Raw genomic sequence first — 23,372 nt, forward strand, 5'->3', positions numbered from 1 at the left:
GAAAGGAAACGCCAGTCGTGGCAGTGGTGGTTTTATTATTTCTGGCGTAAGAAAATAATATAAGAAGTCATTCTTCTTGACTGAAAGTTATTCCTTTTTCCTTAATTGTATCTTGTTGCTTTACACTTTACTTGTGTCTTATACTGCCGTGCGGTATCATTTTCAAGCTGAGGTGATGCAGGAGGAAGTCGTATTTGTTTATAAAATTGTCTGCACCTTTTGGCATCAACTTGTATCGCAAAGAATTTAATCTGGGTCGCTTTGTTTCTTTATTAACATGCGTTATTTCTGTGCTTGTTCGTTTTATATTTTCAAATTAATTGCATGTATTATGTTCTTTTAATCTGAATATATTTGTATGAATACAATAATTTTCCTTTTGTTGTAATTATGTTCATGTTATTTTATCTTGGTTGGTACATATAGTATTTATTCAATGGCTCAGCATTTACCGATAAGTAATAGTGGAAGAATTTACTTTTAAATGTTTTAGTGTTTGCAATTATGCGATGGTTGCAAGGATATTATTTGGAGAAAGACTTGCCTCTCTTGGAGTGTTCATGATAATGTTATTCATTCTTCCTGACTTTCACGGTTGTTGTTTTTTTCTGAATTCAATTAAATTCCATATTTATAGCTTTCAATATATTTCTGTGTAAACGAAAATTACATGAGAATGATAACCGTAGCTACTTCGGTTCAGTAATAGTATCCAGGATTTTTAGTAGGTCCATTGTGATATTTCTTTGCAGAAGTATTACAGCAATAACTCTGATGATAATAAATGGAACTATAGTATTTTATTATTTAATACACAACCTATTTTTGACTGAGAAAACACCTTACTGCATTTTTTCACTTTCGTCTTATTCTTAATTTAATTTTAACAATGTTATTTTATTATTAATTATCTGAAATTCTTTCTCGTTTATTTCCAGGAAGCGTACCAGTACTGGGTTTGCTCACAGTTCTTCCCTGTCTACCTGAAGGGCCACATTGTAAAACCGTGTCGTCAATTCTGTCACGAGGTAGAACGGAAGTGTCCTTACCTCTTGCCAAAGGACAAACCTGTGGCGGGAGAACCAAGCTTCCTCTGTCAGGGTAACAGTGGTGATGGTTTGTTGTTTGTTATTAAAGGTATTTTTCTGATATCCTTATTTTACTCTAAAAGGTTTATCCAGTGCTAATGTTCTTTTCCCTTTACTTTTCTCTGTAGCACAAGACTTTTGTATCCCATCATTTTTCAAGGTCTCGAGTAAATGTTTGAGAGACAAAGATTCTTGCGCTGTTAATACCAATTTTGAATGGGAATACTAATCGATTAGAGAAATATTTTAAGTAGTCGGTGACTATTATGATTTATTGTTCGTGTATGTCTAAATCAGTGCTTTTTTATACAATCAGTATTATGTGCCATTCATTTTTATTTCAACTGCACGCCAGATCTGTCTCGCTCGCATGGTTTTGTTCAGTGATTCCGGAATTTTTTTTTAAACAAATCCTACATTAAGGAGCACGCTGTTTTATAAATGCTAAGCAAATAATTTCATAAGAGGGAATTTCGGATATCCTTGTGAAATCAATATTGGCGAATCATCTTTCAAGTCAAAATATTAAAGCAAAAGATGTTAACTGATAAGTGAAATTGTTCAAAATAGTAATAGGTAGTATATCTATAAATTATCGAAGGTCCACATGGGAAATTATATAGTTTCATTTTCCGAGACTGGTCACCTTACTATTAAATTGTTCTGTTGTTATGTCAGCTGCTGGACTAAACTTTTAGAATTCCGCAAAACGACTATGATCTGCTCGTTCAATGCTTAGTGTTTGTGTTCACAAATACTGCAATTTTAAGGTTATACACCATGTTTGTTGTTGTTGTTATTAAGATTATTAATATTAGTATTATTTTATTATTATACTGTAAACACGTCAAAAGACCATTCACTTTCTTTTCCGCGAATGCCTTCCTTTTCAGTGAAATACCATTTCGCATGAAATATTTTAAAAACAATAGCTGTTGAGCCTTTGATACTTCAGAGGGTATGTAACATTTTAGCCCAATTCAGAATATTCTTATCATACGTAAAATGTTCTGGAATCAACATGAGAAGAGGCAACTGAAGGAAAGACAGACGTCTTTAACTTGTGACTTGCAATTCTATATTCAATTTGGCCTCTGCTCATGTTTTGTAAAGGAAAAACAATTATTAGTTAACTGCATCTGCATTTTAATGCATGTTTAATTACATTTTAATTACATATACATATTGTACATATAAGTATAATTCATATTTAATGCACTTCCTAAGCCTTGAAAATGTCGATAGGATATCTGTTGGTTACCAAATGTCGTTTACTAAGTTTATTAAAGATTAAAAATACAGTCTATATTTCAAAATAATAGCATACAACAGGGAGTCTGCGGTATTATTGAGTTGGCTGCCGTAAGTAATATATGAAAATGGATTTTTTTTTTAATGAAGGGATACCATTCTTTGGTTAAAGACAGACCCAACATAAAGTGGAAAATGTAATTGCGGATAAAAAGTGTAGAAAAGAATAATAATCTGGAACTTTGCCACCTGTAAATCAGTGACCTCATAAAATATGTATAAGAATATACCTTTAAAAAACTTTATTTCATTATGTCTCTTCTAATAAATTATTTATATACTATATATATAGGCAATTTCTTCTAACAAATGGTGCCACCATAGATTAAAAAATAAACACACACAAAATGACAGTCGCTTGCTCATTCATATTTTAATTCTATGGGGGAGGAAATGCCTTTATATGGTGGATCTCTCTCTCTCTCTCTCTCTCTCTCTCTCTCTCTCTCTCTCTCTCGACGCCAATGGCAAGGACCCACTCGAGGTCAGTCAGTGGCGTTACCTTTCACATTGCTGCCTCAAATAGTATGTGTGGTTTGGCATACACAAATACAATGAACCTCAGAGCCGAGAAACATGTTGGTTGTAGTATCCTTGGTGGGACGAAATGCCCCATAAATGGCAGATGAGCATCTTCCACGAGGCCAGTAGCATTCAGGCCTTTCACCTCTGTAGAATGCCCAGAAATAAATTTATATATATATATATATATATATATATATATATATATATATATATATATATATATATATATATATATATATACACACACACATACATACATACTTATAGTATATATATAGCATATTAGACTATGAGAAAGGTTTTGATTCTGTCAAAACTTCAGCAGTAATGAAAGCTCTTCAAAAGCATGGAATAGATGAGTCTTCTGTTAGAACACTTGAAGATATCTTTACGGGTAGTACAGCAATCCTAAAACTACATAGAGACAGTGAGAAATATCTGATTGAGAAAGGAGTTAGACATGGAGACCCCATCTCTCCTAAATTATTCTCAGCGTGCCTAGAAGTTTTTAAGAATTTAGATTGGGAAAATGTAGGAATTAACATTAATGGGGAATACATTAACAACTTAAGATTTGCAAGTGACATAGCTCTACTCTGTGAATCAGGGGAGGAATTACAAAAGATAATAGAAGATTCGAATAGAGAAAGCAGACGTGTAGGACTGAAAATGAATTTGAGAAAAACTAAGATAACTTTCAATGAAAATGCAGAAAGACAACAAATAAGATTGCTGGACGAACCTCTAGAAATTGTTAATGAATATGCGTATTTAAGATAGACAGTAAGTGTTCCCCAAGGCTTGAGACTGAAATTAAAAGAAGGATAAGCATGGGATAAAGAGATTTTGGAGAGAGATTTTGGTAAACAAAATTAGATTATGAAAAGTAAAATGCCACTTGCTCTAAAACGAAAAGTATTTAACCAGATGGTTCTACCAGTATTAACTTATGCATCAGAAACTTGGAGCCTTACTAAAGCCTTAGAACATAAGCTAGTTACAACTTAAAGAGCTATGGAAAGAATAATGATGGGAATAACACTTAAGAGACAGAAAAAGAGCAACATGGATACGAGAGCAAACTAGAGTAGAGGTTATTTTAACAAGTAAGAAAAAGAAATGGGCGAGGGCAGGACATATCATGAGAGTGTCAGATATGCACAAAAATAATAACATAATGGGTCCCTAGAGATTGCAAACAAAGCAGGGGAAGGAAGAGAAGACGATGAATTGACGAGCTAAGAAAATTTGCGGGTATAGAATGACATAGAAAGACCATAAACAGAAGTGAGTGGAAGGACATGTCTAAGGCCTTTGTCCTGCAGTGAACTAGCAACGGCTGATGATGATTATATATATATATATATATATATATAGATATATATATATATATATATAAGGAGCAAGTAAGGATTGAAAAAAGTTACATTAAAAGCAGAATTTATACCAAGAGGCCCACTGGTCAGCCATTAAGTCACGCCAGTTGACAATTTCACTTTAAACTTCTTGATCGCTGGCTGGAGGAAGATTTTATCTGTAACATCGGAGTCCCAAGATCCTTTCGAAAGATCCACTGTTTTTCTTTGTGTAAACACAGCTGATATTACCATCTGGCTTTTGAACTGACAGTTGCTACTCTAAATTATGTGACAAATCTCAGTTTATTCTGTGATTATGGTTGTTTTCGGATAACAATTGCTGAGCTCTGATGCCCATACCTAACAGTACATTTAAATTGTATTAATCTCTGGGGCAGTGATGCAGAATTGGTCACAGTCGAGGCAAGGGATTTCATATACTCCTGTGTCTTTTGGAACGGGTTTTTGTTGGACACTGGAGTATATGAAATCCCTTTCCTCAACTCCTACCAAGTCTACATTGGTTTTACGGGTAAATCACATAAACAACCGTAATCAGAGAATAAACTTGAATTTGTCACATAATTTACAGCAGCATTTGTTTGTTTGTTTCAAAAGCCAAATGGTAGAATCAGCTTTGATTAAACAAAGAATTACATAAAATCTTTCAAAAGAATTGTGGGACTCAGATATTATAGAGAAAACCATCCCCTAACCAGAGATTAAGAAGATCAATGAGAAATTGTCAATCAGGGTGACTTAACGGCTGACCTGTGGACGGGGACCTCATGGTATAAATTCAACATTCTCTGTAACTTTTCTCATTCATTAACTGCCTGAAGAGAGGCAGCTGGTCTGAAATGTACAATATTTACTCTCTACATTTTGGCATTTTTATGGGCTTATTTTATTAGATGGAATTCTATTTTAAATATATTTCAGTCATATATATTTATATATTATTTATATGTATGTATGTATATATAGCTGTTGCTTTAGTGACATCAATAAGTTTCTTGCAGGTAACTTCATACCGACAGATTTTTTTCAGATTTTCGTTCGTCAATTTCTGGTGAAATGTACGCAGACTTCCTTCTTCCATTTATTGAATTTTGTCGCAACGGCTGTTTCACCTTATGGCATTATCAAGCACTACTGACTTACAATCTGGCTTTTCGGCCCATTTATATAATCGTGTGGGAAGAAGAATGACCTTGAGGTATGGGTACTGGTTGGTCAAGGGATTAACAGTGTAACCATTTCAGGGCGTTGTTTCGATTACAAAGAACATGAAAGCATGAGAGACAACAAAAGTGAAAGTTTCAACGTGTGGTTAAGTAAATATTCAAGATATAATATACCATGTACTAGTGTTTCCATAAATGTGTTTGAAATATAGTATAATGTTACATGTTCGTTTGCAAATACAGAAATGAATATTTTACAGCGACTCTATAGAGTCACAATTAAAGAAATGTCTGCGTATACATAAATGTGCATCATGTTAGTTTTGAGTGTATGTGTGCGTCTAAATGGTCTACGCTCTGGAATGGTTAAGCTGTTAATCCCTAGACCAACCAGTACCCATACCTCAAAGTCATTCTTCCCATGTAATTATATAAATAGGCCGAAGGGCCAGATTGTAAGTCAGTAGTCGCTTGATAATGCCATAAGGCAAAAAAGCTGTCGCGACAAAATTCAATAAGTGGAAGTCTGCCAACTTTGCTGGTTTTTAGGACATTTAACCAACCAGAGAGCGAAATATAACTTGAAACTTTGAATGTTCAGATGAATCATATTCAGTTCGAGTATACATATTTGTCTACTTGCAGAGAGAGAGAGAGAGAGAGAAGAGCAGAGAGAGAGAGAGAGAGAGAGAGAGAGAGAGAGAGAGAGAGAGAGAGAGAGAGAGAGTATGAAATTCATTCTGTAGTTGTGGAACACCACCAGAAAACATCCTTGTCAATATCTCGATATTCAGAACCAAGGTCTCGCTCACACGTACACGGACGCACACATAAGCACTGTAATTACAACTTATAAATAATTTTCAAACTCGATAGACAAAAGACGAGAGATGTCGATCGAAGGGGGACTTCCCATTGTCTCCTCCTCGTCCAACCATGCCTTATCAGCGGTATCGAAAGGCACTTGAGCGGTTTACGCTATTCTTAGCAACCATAGCGCAGCAGAAGATTTTCTGAAGTAGTATGTCGACTGGATTTTTGGATGGAGAAGTTGAAGAGAATATAAGTCTGTAACTTTTGTATCGTTCGTGTTGTGGCTGAACCTTTGTGCTGCAAAAGGATAGCTCTTTGGAATTATCTTTGGGCATTATTTGCTTCATTGTTGATGTACTCCTTGTGCAGTCTAATGTTGATGTACTAATTATTCAGTCAACGCATATTGTTATTGTCAGCTGCTTATAGTATTTTTTTTTCATTGACGATTAATTGAGCTTCATGCATCTCACGAATTTTGGTCAAAATATGAATAAGTCACGCAGACAAGGTAGAAACCTGAGGAAAAAAATAAATCGGGGAACATTCCAAGTTTTAATCTGTCTATTCGTACCAAGGCGCTTATCACTGCTTATCAAAAATGGCTACAATTGAAACTAGAGTGCGAAAGGGGTGCCGCCAAGGTTTTGAAGGAATGTTTATTATAGGATTACTAGGACTTGCGTTAATCCAACGTCTTCTTACCCTCCTCCTGAGGGAATTCTGGTCCGAGTTGATCTTTGTGTCTTGATTACCGTTTCCCCTCATGTAAATTCATGGTTTTAATGATCTTGAGCAAAGCTCCATTGTTGGACATTGCGTAATTTATGGTGTATTAAATGATACGATTTTCATTTATGGATTCCTTTGTTCATCTTGCATTTGCTTTGAGTTAGTTTAGAGGGTTCATTAAGGGGCTGTTTACCATAATCAGCCTAAAACGTGATTAATTTCTATTTTGTACTATATAGCTAGAACCCCGGGCTTTATAAATTTTGTTTGTTACATTTATGGATGGATTATTGTTTGTGACAGATGGGATACTAGATGGGGTTGCAAAGTTATGGAAGATGATGAGTAATAAATGCAATTTGGATTCATTGATATTTGAATTTGGTCCAGTACTGATTGAGAATGGAGAAACAGAAAATAGTAAAAGAGTAAATGGAACAGTAACTGTTGTTATGGATGGTGGGAGAAATGGAAGTGGCATATATATATATATATATATATATATATATATATATATATCTATATATATATATATGGGTATTTTCAGTAAACAGTTACTGGTGGGATGAGAAAAGACGTGGACTTCAGAGTATGTGGAGCAAGAGAAAGGTAGCAATAAGTGTGTATGGAAAAGACTGGGAACAGACGTGTGTTTATGAACACTAAGGTGGGAATGTAAGAAAGGTTTGTTGAGCCAATTTTCCTTCATGCAAGAGAAGTGTGGATGTTCATTGTGAATGAAAGAAACGATGTAACTGGAAAAAAAAAGTGTTTGCATATTGGCATAAGGAGAGGAACGGGTGAGACATGTTAAGGTAAGTAGGCGGCAAAAAAGGTTGATGTTGGTAAAAGTGTTTTTAGATGGTGTGTCTAGTGGAAAGAATGGACTATGACCGATAGGTAAATAGACATATAACCAGGAAGCGCGAGAGTGTGCACATGATAAGAGGTGAGAGCCGGTGTTTGTGTAAGGTTAATCGACTTTTTGCTGATGACCTTTCTGTAATTGTGTATTACCAAAATTATTAGAATGAAGAATATAATATAGAATTTAGGTCAAAGGTCAAGCGCTGGGACCTATGAGTTCATCCAGCACTGAAACGGAAATTAACAGTAACTTAGGTTTGAAAGGTATAGCAGGAAGAAAACCTCGTAGTTGCACTATGAATTAATTGTTAGGAGAGGGTAGAAAGTAAAATTTAAGAACGTGAACGGAAGTACAGTAAAAGGAATAAGAGGGGTTGCAGCTAAGGGCCAAAGGGACGCTGCAAAGAATCTTAAGTAATGCCTAAAGTCCATCGCTTGGGTGTTACGGCCTCTGAGAGAGGTCCGCTTCAGGTTCGATATGAAATAAATAAAAAAAAATATTTCAACACCAACAGTTGAAACTGGGGAGACGAATATAGAAAGAAACACTTACACAACAAAGGTTTATTTACAAGCTTACTAACATAGGTAAATGCAGAATGGTATCTCCTATTTACATAAAAAAATAGAATCTTACACTGCATGAACTGGGGGAACAATGAGGCAATTCAAATACTTGCTAGTCAATTTGGCAATTCGAAGCGATGGCTTCACAAAAGGAAAACAGTGATTGCAGATGTCCTCTTGACTCCGTATTGCAGAAAATAGTCTACTTGTAAGGCAGGAGCTCCCCAAAACCTCTGGCAGGACCTTTTCTTCTCTGAAGTCTGCTCGACGTCGAGATAACACGGTCGTGCACTCCTGAAGACGATTAGACCAGTATCCAACCAACTCTTCTTGTGATCCTTCATCGGTCCCTTTCTCTCTTATCTCTCACGGATGATCTCAGCTGCTGCTAATCTCTCACTGATAATCTGATCTGTGGCTCTTACTGATTATATCTCTCTGTGACTAACTGGAGTCTCTCTTTTACGATCTCTTCTTCCTCCTGCTACGACCGTCGTATTTATACGGCACTCTGGGGGCGGAGCCTACGGCGAACTTCCCAGACTCCAGGAATTTCTAGAACTTCTTAGATGAATCTAGACGAGGTATTGCATCAGAAATCGTGGCGTTTCTCACGTCCCGACGAGTTCCACAACACTCCTGCCGATTCTAGAACCATCATATTAACAGACACCTCCAACACAATGCGCTAACACCTCCTTGCTGCCGAACTTCTCGAAAATGCGTTCTCCTTTCCTTTATCTTTCTTTGCTAGGAAGCAATTACCATCACATTGGGGTACACTGACGGCACTACTCTCCTACGGGGGATCAAGGAGCTCTTGATGTGGAAGTTTTCTGGTTAGAGAATTCATCCAAGTTTCTGGAGTTAAGACAGTATTGTCCTTTCTTTGAAGCTATCCTATAACAGAGAAAGCAGGCAAATGGTGAATATATACTATATATAAATATATATATCTATATATTATATTATTCGTATATATATATATATATATATATGTATATATATATTATATACATAATTAACGAGTGATTGAAAAACTATACTTAATAGGAATATAAATAAAGCATAGCATCACATTTAAATACTTCGTGATCAAGTTATTCATCTTAATAGTAATATGTATGTTTTAATGTATTTTAAGATTAAGCTTACTCTTTATATAAAAATAGGTACATTTTATTTTGCTTTTTAATACACTTGTGTTTGCTTATAGCTGATCTTTTTCCAGACCCAAATATCGGCGATCTTCATGGTCAAGAATCCTCGTATGGAGAAGATTCCTGCTGCTACCGCATGTGCCCAAATGAAAAGGCCCCTGGACACCACCCGAGGATTTGCTACACCTTTCCCATCCCTGCCACCAACTCCACCATTGCAACAGAAGCCTCTATCAACTCTTCTTCTCCTTCCCTCTCATCTCCTTCTTCTGGAAGCAATGGCAGCAGCAGCAGCAGCAGCAACAGTGGAGGAGTAACGTCGCTGGAGACCATGGACAACGGCGGTGACTCACAGTGTCTTTCAGCCCATGGAGCGGACTCATGTTTATGTCAGTCTAACCATAGCCCCGTTGCTCCATTAAGCAGCTCCAGCTGCACAGTTATATCCAGAAAACATTGTTGGACTCGTACTGCGTTATATATATTGTTGTTATGTCTAGTGCGAACTCGTGCGTTGATGCCGCGAGGGTTTACCTAGTGACTGGCGTCCAGGTGTTGTTCTAAAAAGGTGTTGGCGGTGCCGGAGTTGTGCCGTTGGCCCTCTAAAGCCGTTGTTATTAACGTTGAACCAATGTCCCCCTCCCCCTCCCTCCTCCTCCTCATCCTTTTCTCCTTCAGCCCTTGAAACCAGATGCCATTCTATTAAATCATCTTTTTCTTTTATAGCCTTTTGCTGTCATGACATAAAATAAAAAGGAATCAGTCTGTGCCTGACCTCGGTAAATCTGAATCTCCTTTGTTATTTTGGTCGATTGTCCTTTATTCATTTTTTCCTCTTTAAATCTTAGCTATTTTAAATGTCAACAGTTTATGGTGTTGGTTAATAGTGTTGGCATTATTATTATGATGATGATGATGATGATGCTTGTCCTTTGTTTTCCTAAGAGATTTGATAATTTTGCACTGATTTACCTCTAACTCTTGGCTCTTTCCAATCAGTGTTATGAAGAGGTTGAGATTGCATCCTTTTTCTTATAAGCACCTTTTGATATTCACTCTTAAAATATATTATAACGCCCCATTTCAGTATGGGTCACTCTGTCCGCTTACTGCTGGTTCCTCATTAGTTTTAATATCTCCTTCAGACAGCCTTACCCCCTTCCTCCCTCATCCACTTTGATCTCTCCTTCCACCACTTACTTCTACATTCCACCTCCCCCCACCCCTACTTCGCCTAAAAGATGAGGGGAAGGAGGATCGCGTGTGGCTGTAAACCTTTCTCAGATGAATAAAAGTGGGAAAAGGTTGACGTAAGCAAAAACAAATAAAATAAAATAAAATAAATGAGTGCGTCCAAACCCCACCACCAGCCCTGTTGAAGACGAGAGAGAGGAAGAGAAGAAGAAGAACAACAACAAGAACAAGTTAACCTCTAAGAAGAAATATATATACTTAAGAATTTATATATAAATATATATATATATACTTACTTAAAAACGCCATTCAGAAGGATAAACCTCTTCGAAACATATCCTCCTCTTCTTTCTCAAGTCCTTGTCTCCTCTTGAGCAAATTATAGGAAAATATTTGAAAAATAAAATAATGGTAAATCACTCCAGCTTGAATTCTTGAATCTTTCTTTCCACTTTTTAACTCTATCGCGTATCAAAGATTCATATTTGCAGCAGCTGTAACAAACCCTGACTTGTGTGTATAGTATATCCTCATGCAAACAAAAACGGCGACACATTATTCAAAGTGAATTAGGCCTTATGTACAAAGAAGGTTTATTTTCTGAATGTCAGTCTCATATATGGAAGGAAAATTGTTGGTCGTATTGTTGTTCATACCATTAAACCCTCGAAGTGTTTTAATTTTTTTTTTCTAAAGATAAGAGAGGCTCAGAATTCTTGCTCTACGGGAACAATCTATTCAAGATGTGAAAGAAAGTTTGTGTATATATTATATCCATATATATAAATATATATACGCGCACACCTATCACACGTAAAAGCCATGTCAAGACGAGTATTATATGTTAGTCACATCGTCAATTTGTAGATTTGATTTAAATTAATATTTTTGTTATTAACCAGTATAAAAGGTGAAGTGAGAAGGAATGTCAAAATGCAGCCTTTATAATTGGATGTTTAATACTGGGTGAATCATTTTAATTCCATCATTACATAATAATGCCAGAGAATACAGTATATCGCTTCCATTCACAATAAGAAACGTACAAAAAAAATTGGGATTACAATTTTTCATTTTGAAATCTACAGTGTGACTGTAGCGATAATACTCGCCCCATTAGCTTTATGACAGACAATCATTAAGCTGTGACTAGGTTCAACTTATTTCTCTTGATGCATCTGCTTTCATTTCTGGCACTTATTACACCCTGTGATGGCACCACCGATTGAGTGACGCCAACCATTTTAAAAATAATTAGTGTTTAGTTACAACTTTTATACTTATTTTCACACACACACACACACACACACACTGTGAAAAACATAATTGAAGATTTATTTAATACAATCTTGAAAACTTACACTTTCTGTTTACATCCTGCGTTCTTGAATTTCTGTTTTGTTTTAAAATGCTATGATGATGATCAGTTCTGAATTAGCTTATGCTGTGATGTCACTTTTGCAATAGATTTGATTACTGAACTAACTTCACATTGGTAGAGGCCGGTGTTAGTAAAAATATTTCATGTAATTGTTTATAAGAGAAGTTCTGAAAACAGATGAATCAGGAGAATTGCTTTCTGATTCTTGCGGCAGCGCGGAAGGCAAACGGTTTTGCACACGTAAAGCTATAAGTCCATATTAACAGATAAATAAAACACCTTTTGAACAAAAAGATGAACATATTTGTAGGGCCAGTTCAATAAATTTCCATATATATATATATATATATATGATATATATATATATATATAGATATATCTATATATATATATATATATATATATATATATATATATGTATATATGTATATATATATATATATGCCCTTATGTATGTACAGTATATAACCATATTGAAGAAAGTAATTAATCATCGTGTCCATTTGACAACAAAAGTTACGTCCATTATTACAGCAAATAACAACATAAAGCAATCACTGATGCAAATTAATGTCAGTTGTTACACTCGACGATTGATAATCAAAGCGCATTACTGAAGCAAAACCGCTGCCTTGCCGTGAATGTTCGCCATTTTCTTCTGAGCGTTTTTCCTTCTTATGATGAGGTTTTGGCGACAACCTTTTGGCAGAAATAATTAAGTAAATAAACGCACACTCTTAAATACTGTACTTCTATTAAGATATAGACCTATAGGGATATGGCAGTTTATATTTAACTATTTTTCCTAAAAAAATAATAAAATACTGATGTGCTCTATATGCTACAACACGATATTTTTGATAGATTCTTCGGTGAAGAAACTATTATCATCCCACTACTTCCACATCTTTTCTCTCTTCTCTCTCTCTTTCGCTTTTTCTTTCTCTCTCTGTACTTTTCTTGAAGTTTGTGCAACCTATAGTTTTACGTTTATGTAATATATAATTAGTATTGAAAAGCTATTAGTTTTGTAATGAATATTGTACACCTATATTTAATTTGGATTTAAAATTTTGTCTTTAAGCTATCTTAAGGGCATGCTTACTCCAGGTTTTTGTATTTCATGTAATATTTTCAAGTCATTCTGAGTTTCCTACTATGTTTGTCTCTTGATTTATTTACGATAATTACTACAAAATTACATAAATTATCAAGTGGCATTGGTACAGTGTAATGTTGTATTGTTCAAATATTCTCCAAGGAATTGTGTAACATTCATTATGGCACATTGATAAGTTTGGTGTATCTGAGAAAATTTATAAACTCGTCAGAAATTTAACGGATTGAGAGAATGATTTGCATATTTAATTTCAATTATTGGGTATATTTATTACCTTAATTTTAGAATTCTATATCAGGTCTTTTAGATAGAAAAATTTCACTCTTATAGTGTTGTCTTATATTTATTTCTTTGATGGTATTGAATTATTGTCGAACACTATGTTTGAGTGCCATGTTATTTATTTCCGTGATTTCTACATATTCTGTGTATATGAAGTTTTTATAGCCAGATTTTACTTTTTTTATGAATTTCACTTGATTCAGTTAACACCCAGGTATTTTTATCGATGATATATTTGTTTTTATCCTCCTCTATCTTTGCTTTATCCTGGGAATTTCACATGTACCGTATGTTGACACATGTTTCTGCTAACATCAGCTTAAGTTTTCCCATTCATAGAACATAAGTACGATATGGAATTTCTGTTCTGTGTTGATTAACGTGGCCCTTGTGTGCTCTTAAGTGCTTTTGGTTTTTCAAACTTATTTTTTGGTCCCTCTCTTTTCTAATTAACTTGTTCTTGAAAGTTTCCTTATCAAGTTATTTTCAATATGCTGCCTAATTCTTAGCTCCATGATTCGCTTTTCTTCCACTTCTCTCTCCTTCCTTGTATTATTCCAAGTTTTCTCTCCTATCTCTGTCATTTTCTCTTTCTTCAGTCTTCCCTATTTTCTCCTCTTCCACAGTGATGGCCTTTGGGGTGGGCATCTGCATCATGCTATTAAGATTAAGGAGAAAAAGACCAACTTTACGTTCCTTTCGGCTCCCGTGTTCGGGGCGCATTACCATTAAGAAGCGATCCGTGCAGAAGCATGAGAGACACATAGACTCAAGTTGCAAATAACGCCATTTTCAGTAAGCTATCTATTATATTCTGTCATTGTAATCCTTAGTGCATTCTCATTTTTCAGTGTACGTTAGTCACTGTAATATTTTAATTTTCAAATTACTGAAGTCTCATTTTTGCTCTGTTTGCACCGACTGCTTCCATGACCTTGAAGCGTCCAGTCGTCACCTTCGCCAAAAGGAACGTAGGGCAAAGTACAGGCGAATTTGGGCGACGAAAATGATTTTCATCAAAGTTTTTTGGAATTTCAGTGTTTGATACGTGTTACTTCTTTATTGATACACAATGTAACGATTGTCAATTTTTTAGCTGTCAGTTGTACCTTATGAAGAACCATGCCACGATGATTTTTCTCTAGGTCTGATTTTAATCTTCATTAAACGTGGAGTTTTGGATTCCTCACTTTATCAAGAAATAAAACAGACAAGTAATCAAAAAAAAAAAAAGGTGAAAGTATAATCTCATCATAGATGGCTGGTGTACCCTGGTTGAAACCCATATAGACGTGTTTTCCCCACATAAAAATTATTTATTTTAATTTTTTTTTCTTAAGAAGGAACTCACTCTCGACTCACTTCCAGATATCTCACTTTACTGCCATGAATTCCGCAGCTCAACTTGAGAATCAAAAAGTTAAGCAAAAGTGGCGAATGTAAGATTAATAAGAGATCGTTTTGTGTATTTCCCCATGGTGGCTTTGCTTCGAAGCATTTGCCCTGATTGTGTCCATCTTCGTAACACAGATTCTTTTGTATCTGTAATTAAAAATTGATTCAGTGTTCATTGACCGTCCTTGAAAGAGTTCGTGAATGGAGATTTCAGAATCAGTAGGTTTTTTCTCTTTGTGATTATCCCAGGTTGGTGTGAACTGTCAAATTGTGTGTGTGTGTGTGTGTGTGTGTTGCTTTTCACCGTAAGTCGAAAGATTAAAAGGCCCAATTCAATTATCTTTTTGATTAATAAAGCCAGTTTTGAAATAGTTTTCCAACGTTGTCAATAACGTAAGAAGTTAAAAGTTAGAAACGCCTCTTTGACAAAATATTATTTATACGACAAAATGCTCTTTATATGGATAAAACTAAAATGCTTATTCAGGCTTCACTCGGATGGATGAATGTTTTTGACCGACACACTACATGAAACAATACTTAAGAGGGTAAAACAGAGGGCAACTTTTAAATCAAAATATCTCTGATAGGTTCCTTAACTGAAAACTGTAGCAGACGCTTCAAAGATTCAGTGCAAGCAAACAACACTTTATGGTGATTGTTGGAAAGATGAACACAAGCACCATTACAAGTGAAATTTGGAGAGGTTGGTGCAAACCACCATAGGAGAGAAATTGGAAAAGATGAATGTAAACAACCCTACAAGAAAACGGAAAGATGAAAGCAAAAATGTTAAAAAGCCTGCTTGAAAGATGAAAGTGAACAATCCTACAAGAAAATGTTGGAAGTAAAAAAACTCAGAATTTTTGAAAGATGAAAGCAAACAAACCTACAAGGTAATGTTGGAAAGAAGACTGAAAGCAATATGAAAAGTTGCATAACACAACTTCTACAGAGGAGAGCCTTCAGACAAGGTCATTTGAACGTTAATGGCATTTTACGGATAAATTCACTGCTAAGGAATTCGTTATTGTGGAATTTATCAAGAAAATTACGAATTCGAAAAACTCATGAAGTTATTAGAACTAAAAATTACCATCCAAGATGGAATTTGAAGACCAGTTGTAGTAAAAGAAAGGTTTTTATATGTGTTCCAGCTTCCAAAAGATCATTTGAATGATATGAACCCTTACAAAATCAGACAAAAATTTTGTGGGAAAGGCACTGTTCAAGTTTAGGTAATCTCTCTGACCCTTTGGTGTAACATCCTTCAATCATATATGACCTTCAATAAGAAAAAAAAAGTTTACACTGCTGATGCATCTTTTGAACTTTAGAAGAATGAGACTGGTCAAAGCACCTTTTGAAGGCATAAATTCCCTGAGGAAAGTTAGAGTGATGAAAGCCCCTTCTAAGCATATCTACCCAAATATAAAAGTTGGATTGTCATAAACATACCTCATGCACGATTTCCCTTTCAGATTTAATACTGGACTGTTAAAGGCACCACAAGAAGTGTCTTGTGAAAAATGAACGTTACCAAAAAAGTTTTAAGTGCTTAAAGCACTAAGGCAAGGCTTGCTTAGGTAAAACTAGTATGTCGAGAAGGAATCGTCACCTTATCAAGACTAACATGTGGGTCAAAGCAACACCTAGAAGCAGAATACATCTTGGCTCATTAGAACTTGGGAATGTGCTTGAGACATAGATACTTTTTGTAAAGGAGGGGGGGGGTGGTTTTGTTAAAAAAAATTTAATTTGTCTAAAGAGAAAAATTTTTTTCTGTCAGAGGGTTTATTGAGATCACTTTCTGAAGGATATCTGGATACATTTAAATCCTTAACATTTTTAAAATCATTTACAACTTTTTGGACAAAAATACAGAACAAATAATATACCCTATCAAGAATTATAAAAAGACTAGTTCGCCTCTTTGCAGTACAATTGTAATTAAGGTAACATATCTTGGGCGAACTATGTAAATTAAAATTTTTTTAAATGTGTAATGAAAAAGAAGTTCAGATCCATTGAAATGAAGAAGGTATGGTAATCGGTTCTTGATTTTCAAAGACCACCACTTAAAAAAGGTGCCTGACCTAAAAGATATCAGGATTTTTATATTCAAATGCTTAAAACAAACATCAAGTAAGTTTTAATGAGCAATTACCTCCAAGACAACCACAATAACTCGCTTGGTTATTACCCGTTGTTAAGTAAAGTTACAAAAAAATCATTACTCCATTTTTTCCCTTTAATCACCAACATTGTTACCAATGGTAAACACCCACTAAACACTGCAGCAAAACCTTGGCCAACATGTTTTATTTGTCTACCATATATCTCTCTCATCCAGTTTTAGGTCTGTGTTATGTTTAAAAAAAATAGCATAGCATAGTTTAACCAAACCACTGAGCTGGATAACAGTTCTCCTAGGGCTAGCTCGAAGGATTAGATTTTTATTTGCGTGGTTAGGAACCAGTTGCTTCGAACAAGTTTCCAGTCTTCTAACTTAACATAAAGGAAAGGTACGCCATCTTCGTTGCAGTATTGCTTTCAATTTTCGAATAGTTCAAAGCCACTTCTCTCACTCAAACATCTTCAGTGTTTGGGTTAATACGTTACCCTGGTACCGTGCTGGCATTATTTCTGGGCTCAGCTCGTGTCGGCCTATGAAAGGATCCTTAATATCATTCTTTCTAGGTAAATTAATCTAAAATTACCAGAGAAAAACAAAATTAAGAAAATGTCAGTAAAACTGACTCGCTCACTCTTAAAAAGAAGTGTCGGTATGGTAATAGGGGCGAGTGGGAATCACTACCACGAGACATTCACCAATTAGAACTTCCAATCAGAATCCCCTTAAGAGAGAGCTGATACCAACGGGCGATGCAGCCGCTACTACTACTACTAGAGGACGCCACGGACAGCAGCGCCCCTAGCGGACATCCTTAATTTTAGCGCTAGCGTCAAGACGCATTATTTTTCTGTGCTGTGCTAATTTCGGGATTTATCCTATTCTTCACCATGGAACGTTCTGCAATTGCAAACGGCTAAGTTAAGTAATCTCATAAGTAATGTTTTACCACATTTTTATCTTCCGGGTACCAGTATTTCCTCCTAATAGGTCATATACGGTTTCCGGTTGGCTCATGGTGGCGCCATGCTGCCTCGTTAAGAATTCCCGGTCCTCCATACTGGGACTTTCTTTTACTTATGGGCTTACTATGTTACGTTCATTGTCTTTTACATCGAGTTTTAGCTAGTTTAGCCCTCCTACCATCTCTCTTCGTTTGGTATTTAGGGCTATTATTATTATTCCTGCCCAGCATCCCGGCTCTTGCTCTTCATCGGCTATCGCTGGCTCCGAGTAGGCTTCTGTTTCTTGGAACAGTCTGCCTCCTCCTGGGCTTCTTTCTCTTTTACTAAATAAAAGTGTCTTTTCCATCTTTTCAATGTATGTATTATATTTAGGGTGTTAGGCTAGCCTAGGTGCATGTTCCTTGTATTGGTACAGCCTGGTTCACGTGGCCCTCCCACGGTTTGTGTGCTCGCGGCCTAGGCCACTTGCGGTCACGTGTTCCATCGCACCTTAACCCTGCCCCTGCCCTCCCTTCCTGGTATAGGGAGGGGCTGGGGGACCCCTTGGTTGTCATGACAACCCCAGTCGCCTTCTCTCTCCCTCTCTGAGGTGGCAGGGGTTCCTCCCAGCGGGGGGTATAGGGTTGACCACTCATGAGGTACCGGGTCTCCGAGCGGGTAGTCGGTGAGGCGGGGAGGAGGTAGGCCATCCCCCCCCCCACTCTCTCTCTCCCGCCGTGTTACGCTGAGACCTTCCCTCCCACCCCCTCCCCAGTTGCTCAGCCACCTTCATCGCTATAACGAAAGGAGCCTTCCGTCGCAGCCGGGGCACCTTTGGTTATAGATTACTGGCTCCGCCAGCGGGCGGGGTGGGGACTACTAGTGGTCGGTTGCTTGCCTACTATATCCTTACTTCTCTCCCCCGCTACCGGAAGGGAGCTTGCTTCTTACCCGTGCACTCTTCTAGTAGACGGGTGGAGAAAGGTTTGTTATTATTGTTATTTTAAGGATATACCCTAATTTTACGATGAATTGTTTAATTTTATTATTTTTATACTACCATCCCCGCCTTTTTCCGTCGTGGTTTCCATTTACCACCACTCCTGGTTGGTTTCTTTTGTGTCCCCGCCATCAGCGGAGCTATAGCCTAGGACACCCAACCAACCTTGTTACCACACGTATTATGGCGGGGCTCTGGTTTAATCTAACTTTATCGCTCCGGCACCAGCGGAGCAAATGTTCAGGCTGTAAGTGTTTTCCTGATACTCAGTATCTTTCCACTTACAGGCTACCAACTGTCAGGTCCCAGCGTGCAACGCGACGTTGTACGACCCCTGCGGCCACGATGAGTGCAGGTCTCACGCCCCTTGTGCCACGTCATTTAACGAGATGATCGTCTGGCACCCAGAAGCCTGCGCCATCTGCTACGACTAGTCGGTCAGCTGGGAGATGGGGTAAGTCCATTATAGGCTTCCTTATCATTTTACTAACAACTCTTAGTCATAAGTTTGTTAACCCCGTTCCGTCTCCGCCATTAGAAGCTCATCTCGCCTTTCTTTCAGGCTACTGGTGTGAGGGAGGTCGCCCTCGCCACCCTGAAAGCGTGGGTGGGCGGCTTCGGGAAGAACGCCGCCAAAGGCCAGCCGTACATTCTGGACAAGAAGCTGGCCGTCCAGATCTTCCCTGCGGGCAAGTCAACTGGGTATGTTGACCCCTTGTCCGCAGCCCCTCTGATAGCCTCCATCCAGCAAGATCTCCAGCAATCCTTTGGGGTCGTAGCTTCCCAGGAGTCGGTCCCGGACATCGCTGCCCTGGACCTAAACATCGAGCCCATGGCGGTAGGGGCGAGGATTTGTTGGTTTGAGGTAGGTGTGTCGGGCGCCCAAGGTCTTTTCCTTGGGTGCTCCTGGATCTTCTCCTGTCCCTTCTTCGAGCGCTTCTTTCCAAGGCTTTGTGGGATCTGAGATCCCTACCCGCTCTCCCGCTCTCTCTGTACCCCCAAAGGTGAAGGGACAGAGAGAACCGAAGACTCTAGCTAAGGCAACTTCTAGGAAGTCGTCTTCGTCTTCTTCGGCTAGGAAGTCTTCGACTTCCTACGCCGACGCGGTGAAAGCCAAGCCGAGTTCTTCTCACTCGAAGAGCTCTAGAAGCAAGGCTTCTAAGGAGAGGCTCGCGCTCCCGCCGAGCCAATGCCTTCTCCTGCCTCCCCCGCTTCCACTCCGGCAACGCCGGTGGGAGAGCAGGACCTAGCACCTTTGATCCCACTGCTTTCTCAGCAGTGGTGATGCACAGGTGGGCGAGTTGGTTGGCTCGCAAGTCTCCGCCCTGGGGACGAGATTCGAGCAGATGTTTCGCACAATTGTCGAGCACTCTGTCTCAATCAGGCCAATCCATACAAGATCTCTCTAACAGAGTTAGAGAGAATGAGGACCGAGTAGCCGGGCTCTCTCAGTCCCTCTTCCAGTCTCCCCATGCCAAGCACTGGCATTCTCCAACTCCCTCCATACGACTCTCTGCCAGCTTTCTCCATGGAGAATCCATGGAGAGTAGCTGCCTACGCTCCTTTTAAGGATGGGATTGATCTCTATCCGGAGTGTGGAACTCGGAGGATTGAGGACTTCGAGTTTTACCCTCGTCTGACGCAGCCTTTAACATCGGTTATGCTAGGCTGACTGTAACGGCTCTGACTAGGGAAGACAAGATCTCTAGAGAGTCTGTTCTATACAGTAGGGATCATGCCCAGCGGGAATGGGTTCACTGCCTTGAGGACTGGGAGTGCACGAACACTAAGCTCCAGGCCTATAAGAGTCCTTTTACTATTTTCGCGACGGAAGAGGAGGCTTCTCTTCCGTTCGCCACGAAAATAGTAGAGAAGACCCTTCAGGCAGTCCTCAAGGATGAGCCCATGCCACAGTTGAGGGAGGCGGAGTCTACTTCTCCGCTCTTCCGGCTTTCGGAGAATTGTGGGAGAAAACTTGCCAGCTACGTTCACGCTTGGTAAGCTCAAACCGGACTGCGCCATGGACCAGTTCGGCGAGAAGCTGCCAAGGCTGCCTGATTCCCTAATTCAGGCAGAGTTTGATGCGCGAACCAGGTTTGGCAGGTCCCTCAATTCTCTTATAATAACAGAAATGGCTGCTCTCTCATATGCGACGGAACCGCTGTTTAAGATCTTGGCAAAATCTCAGTTTCAGACGGTCCTAACAGATGCTTTCGACTTCTTCCAAGACTAGGAGGAATTGCCGAAAGCACGTTCTGCAGAGTACTATTAGGCACGAGCCTAATAGACTCTTGGCTTCTAGCATGTGGGGATCGGATCTCTCCCAGAGTCCGCTGTTAATGAAGTGCACCACGAGGCTGCTAGGCTCAACCAGAGCCTTAGAGCTAGGTGGGTATTTCGTCAAAGAGGAAACAAGAATCCGTCCCCACTGCTGGTAAGAAACCGAAGAAGGCTGGTAAGAGGTTCCAGCCGTATCAGAAACACCAGCAACAGCAGCAATTTGTGCAGGCCGTCCCGGTTACCCAACAGGGACAACCTGCTAGTTCGAAACAGAACCAGCCCATCCTCCTGTTGTCTCCTCAATCACAGCCGTCGACCTCCTACGCAATCTCGCCGGCCTTCAACCCTACATTTGAGGCTCAAGGCTACAAACAACCGAGAGGTAGGCGAGAGGTTACTTTCGCCAGCGGGCGCAGGAAGGGCGACAAAGGAGCAGGCAGTTCAGAGGAGGGCGTGGTGGTCAACGCCGCCCATCAACAATGAGGCTCCCCAGGTAGGAGGGAGGCTGTTCCTCTTCCGCCACAGGTGGGGGTTCAGCAATTGGGCACAGAGCATAGTGTCCAAAGGATTGGGTTGGAGTTGGATCAAAGATCCGCCTCCAATCAAATCATTCCACCAAGTACCATCAGAGGAATGACAGATACGCGGAGGAACTCCATTCAGAAAGGAGCTATTGCGAGAGTTCAAACATCTAAAATTTCAAGGTCGCTTATTCAGCGTGCCAAAGAAAGCTCAACAAAAAGAAGGTAATCTTAGACTTGTCAAAGCTAAAACTCTTTCATTCGTTGCGACAAGTTCAAGATGCTACCCTCTCGCAAGTAAGGACTTACTTCCTGCGGGTTGGAGCCGTCCACATTGCTCCATCGATCTTACAGACGCATACTATCATATCCCTATAGCCAGGCACTTCGCCGCCCCCCATTCCTAGGATTCAGGCTGGGAAATCAGACATTCTCATTCAAAGTAATGCCCTTCGGTCTGAATGTAGCCCAGGGTATTCACGAAAATAGCAGAAGTGGTTGTACAGCAATTGAGAACTCAGGGAATCATGGTAGCAGCATACCTCGACGATTGGTTGATCTGGGCACCAACCGTCGAGGAATGTCTCGAAGCCCCACCAAAAAGGTAGTTCACTTTCTGGAACATCTGGGGTTCCAGAAAATAAACGAATCCAGACTTACCCCGGAGTCTCGTTTTCAGTGGCTGGGAATCCAATGGGATTTGTCTTCCCACAATCTGTCAATTCCAGTGGCCAAACGGAAGGAAATAGCAAAATCTGTCAGGCAATTTCTCAAATGCAAACAAACATCAAGGATGAAACCAGGAGAGAATCCTAGGGTCCCTTCAGTTGCTTCTTGGTAACCAGATATCCTCCTGAAAGCAAGGCTAAAAGATTTAAATCGAATTTGGCGATCAAGAGCAAACACCAAATCTCGAGACAAGTTGTCAGTAATCCCACAGATCCTCCGCAATCAACTCCGTCCATGGTCAAAAGTAAAGAACTTAGCCAAGAAGGTACCCCTTCAATATCCCCTTCCAGTGTTAACCATTCACACGGATGCCTCCCTGTCCGGGTGGGGGGGTATACTCTCAGTTCAAACAGGTTCAGGGGACTTGGTCAGTTCAATTTCGCCAGCTTCACATAAACGTTCTGGAAGCAATGGCAGTATTTCTTACCTTGAAGAGACTGCTTCCCCCGAAGAAGTCTCATCTAAGGCTAGTAGTTTTGGACAGTGCAGTGGTAGTTCATTGCATCAACAGGGGAGGGTCCAAATCCAAGTATGTGAATCATGTCATGATAGCCATCTTTGCTCTAGCAAACACAAATGGCATCTGTCTGCCACTCACCTGGCAGGGTAAGAAATGTGATAGCAGACGCTCTGTCCCGGTCAGTTCCTCTGGAATCAGAATGGTCTCTAGACGACGGGTCATTCCCAAGGGATAAGGCCTGAGGTTCCCCAGGTCTCCAAGTGGATCTCTTCGCCTCACAAGCGACCACAAGCTCCCTTGCTATGATGGCCCCCCAACCTGGAC

At 39.1% G+C, this 23,372-nt stretch overlaps 1 protein-coding gene across 1 annotated transcript in view; it reads left to right on the forward strand.

The window, feature by feature from the left end:
• The window catches only part of LOC135224455 (uncharacterized), a 496,086-nt gene extending 483,557 nt beyond the window's left edge, over positions 1 to 12,529 (forward strand). Inside the window, exons 2-3 of the mRNA XM_064263457.1 lie at positions 939 to 1,101; positions 9,680 to 12,529. Coding sequence (XP_064119527.1) covers positions 939 to 1,101; positions 9,680 to 10,146 — 630 coding nt within the window. The 3' untranslated portion in view covers positions 10,147 to 12,529. The remainder of the gene's footprint in view (positions 1 to 938; positions 1,102 to 9,679) is intronic.
• Positions 12,530 to 23,372: the final 10,843 nt, after the last annotated feature.

The sequence above is a fragment of the Macrobrachium nipponense genome, chromosome 20, assembly GCF_015104395.2.
Source record: "Macrobrachium nipponense isolate FS-2020 chromosome 20, ASM1510439v2, whole genome shotgun sequence".
Lineage (NCBI taxonomy): Eukaryota > Metazoa > Arthropoda > Malacostraca > Decapoda > Palaemonidae > Macrobrachium > Macrobrachium nipponense.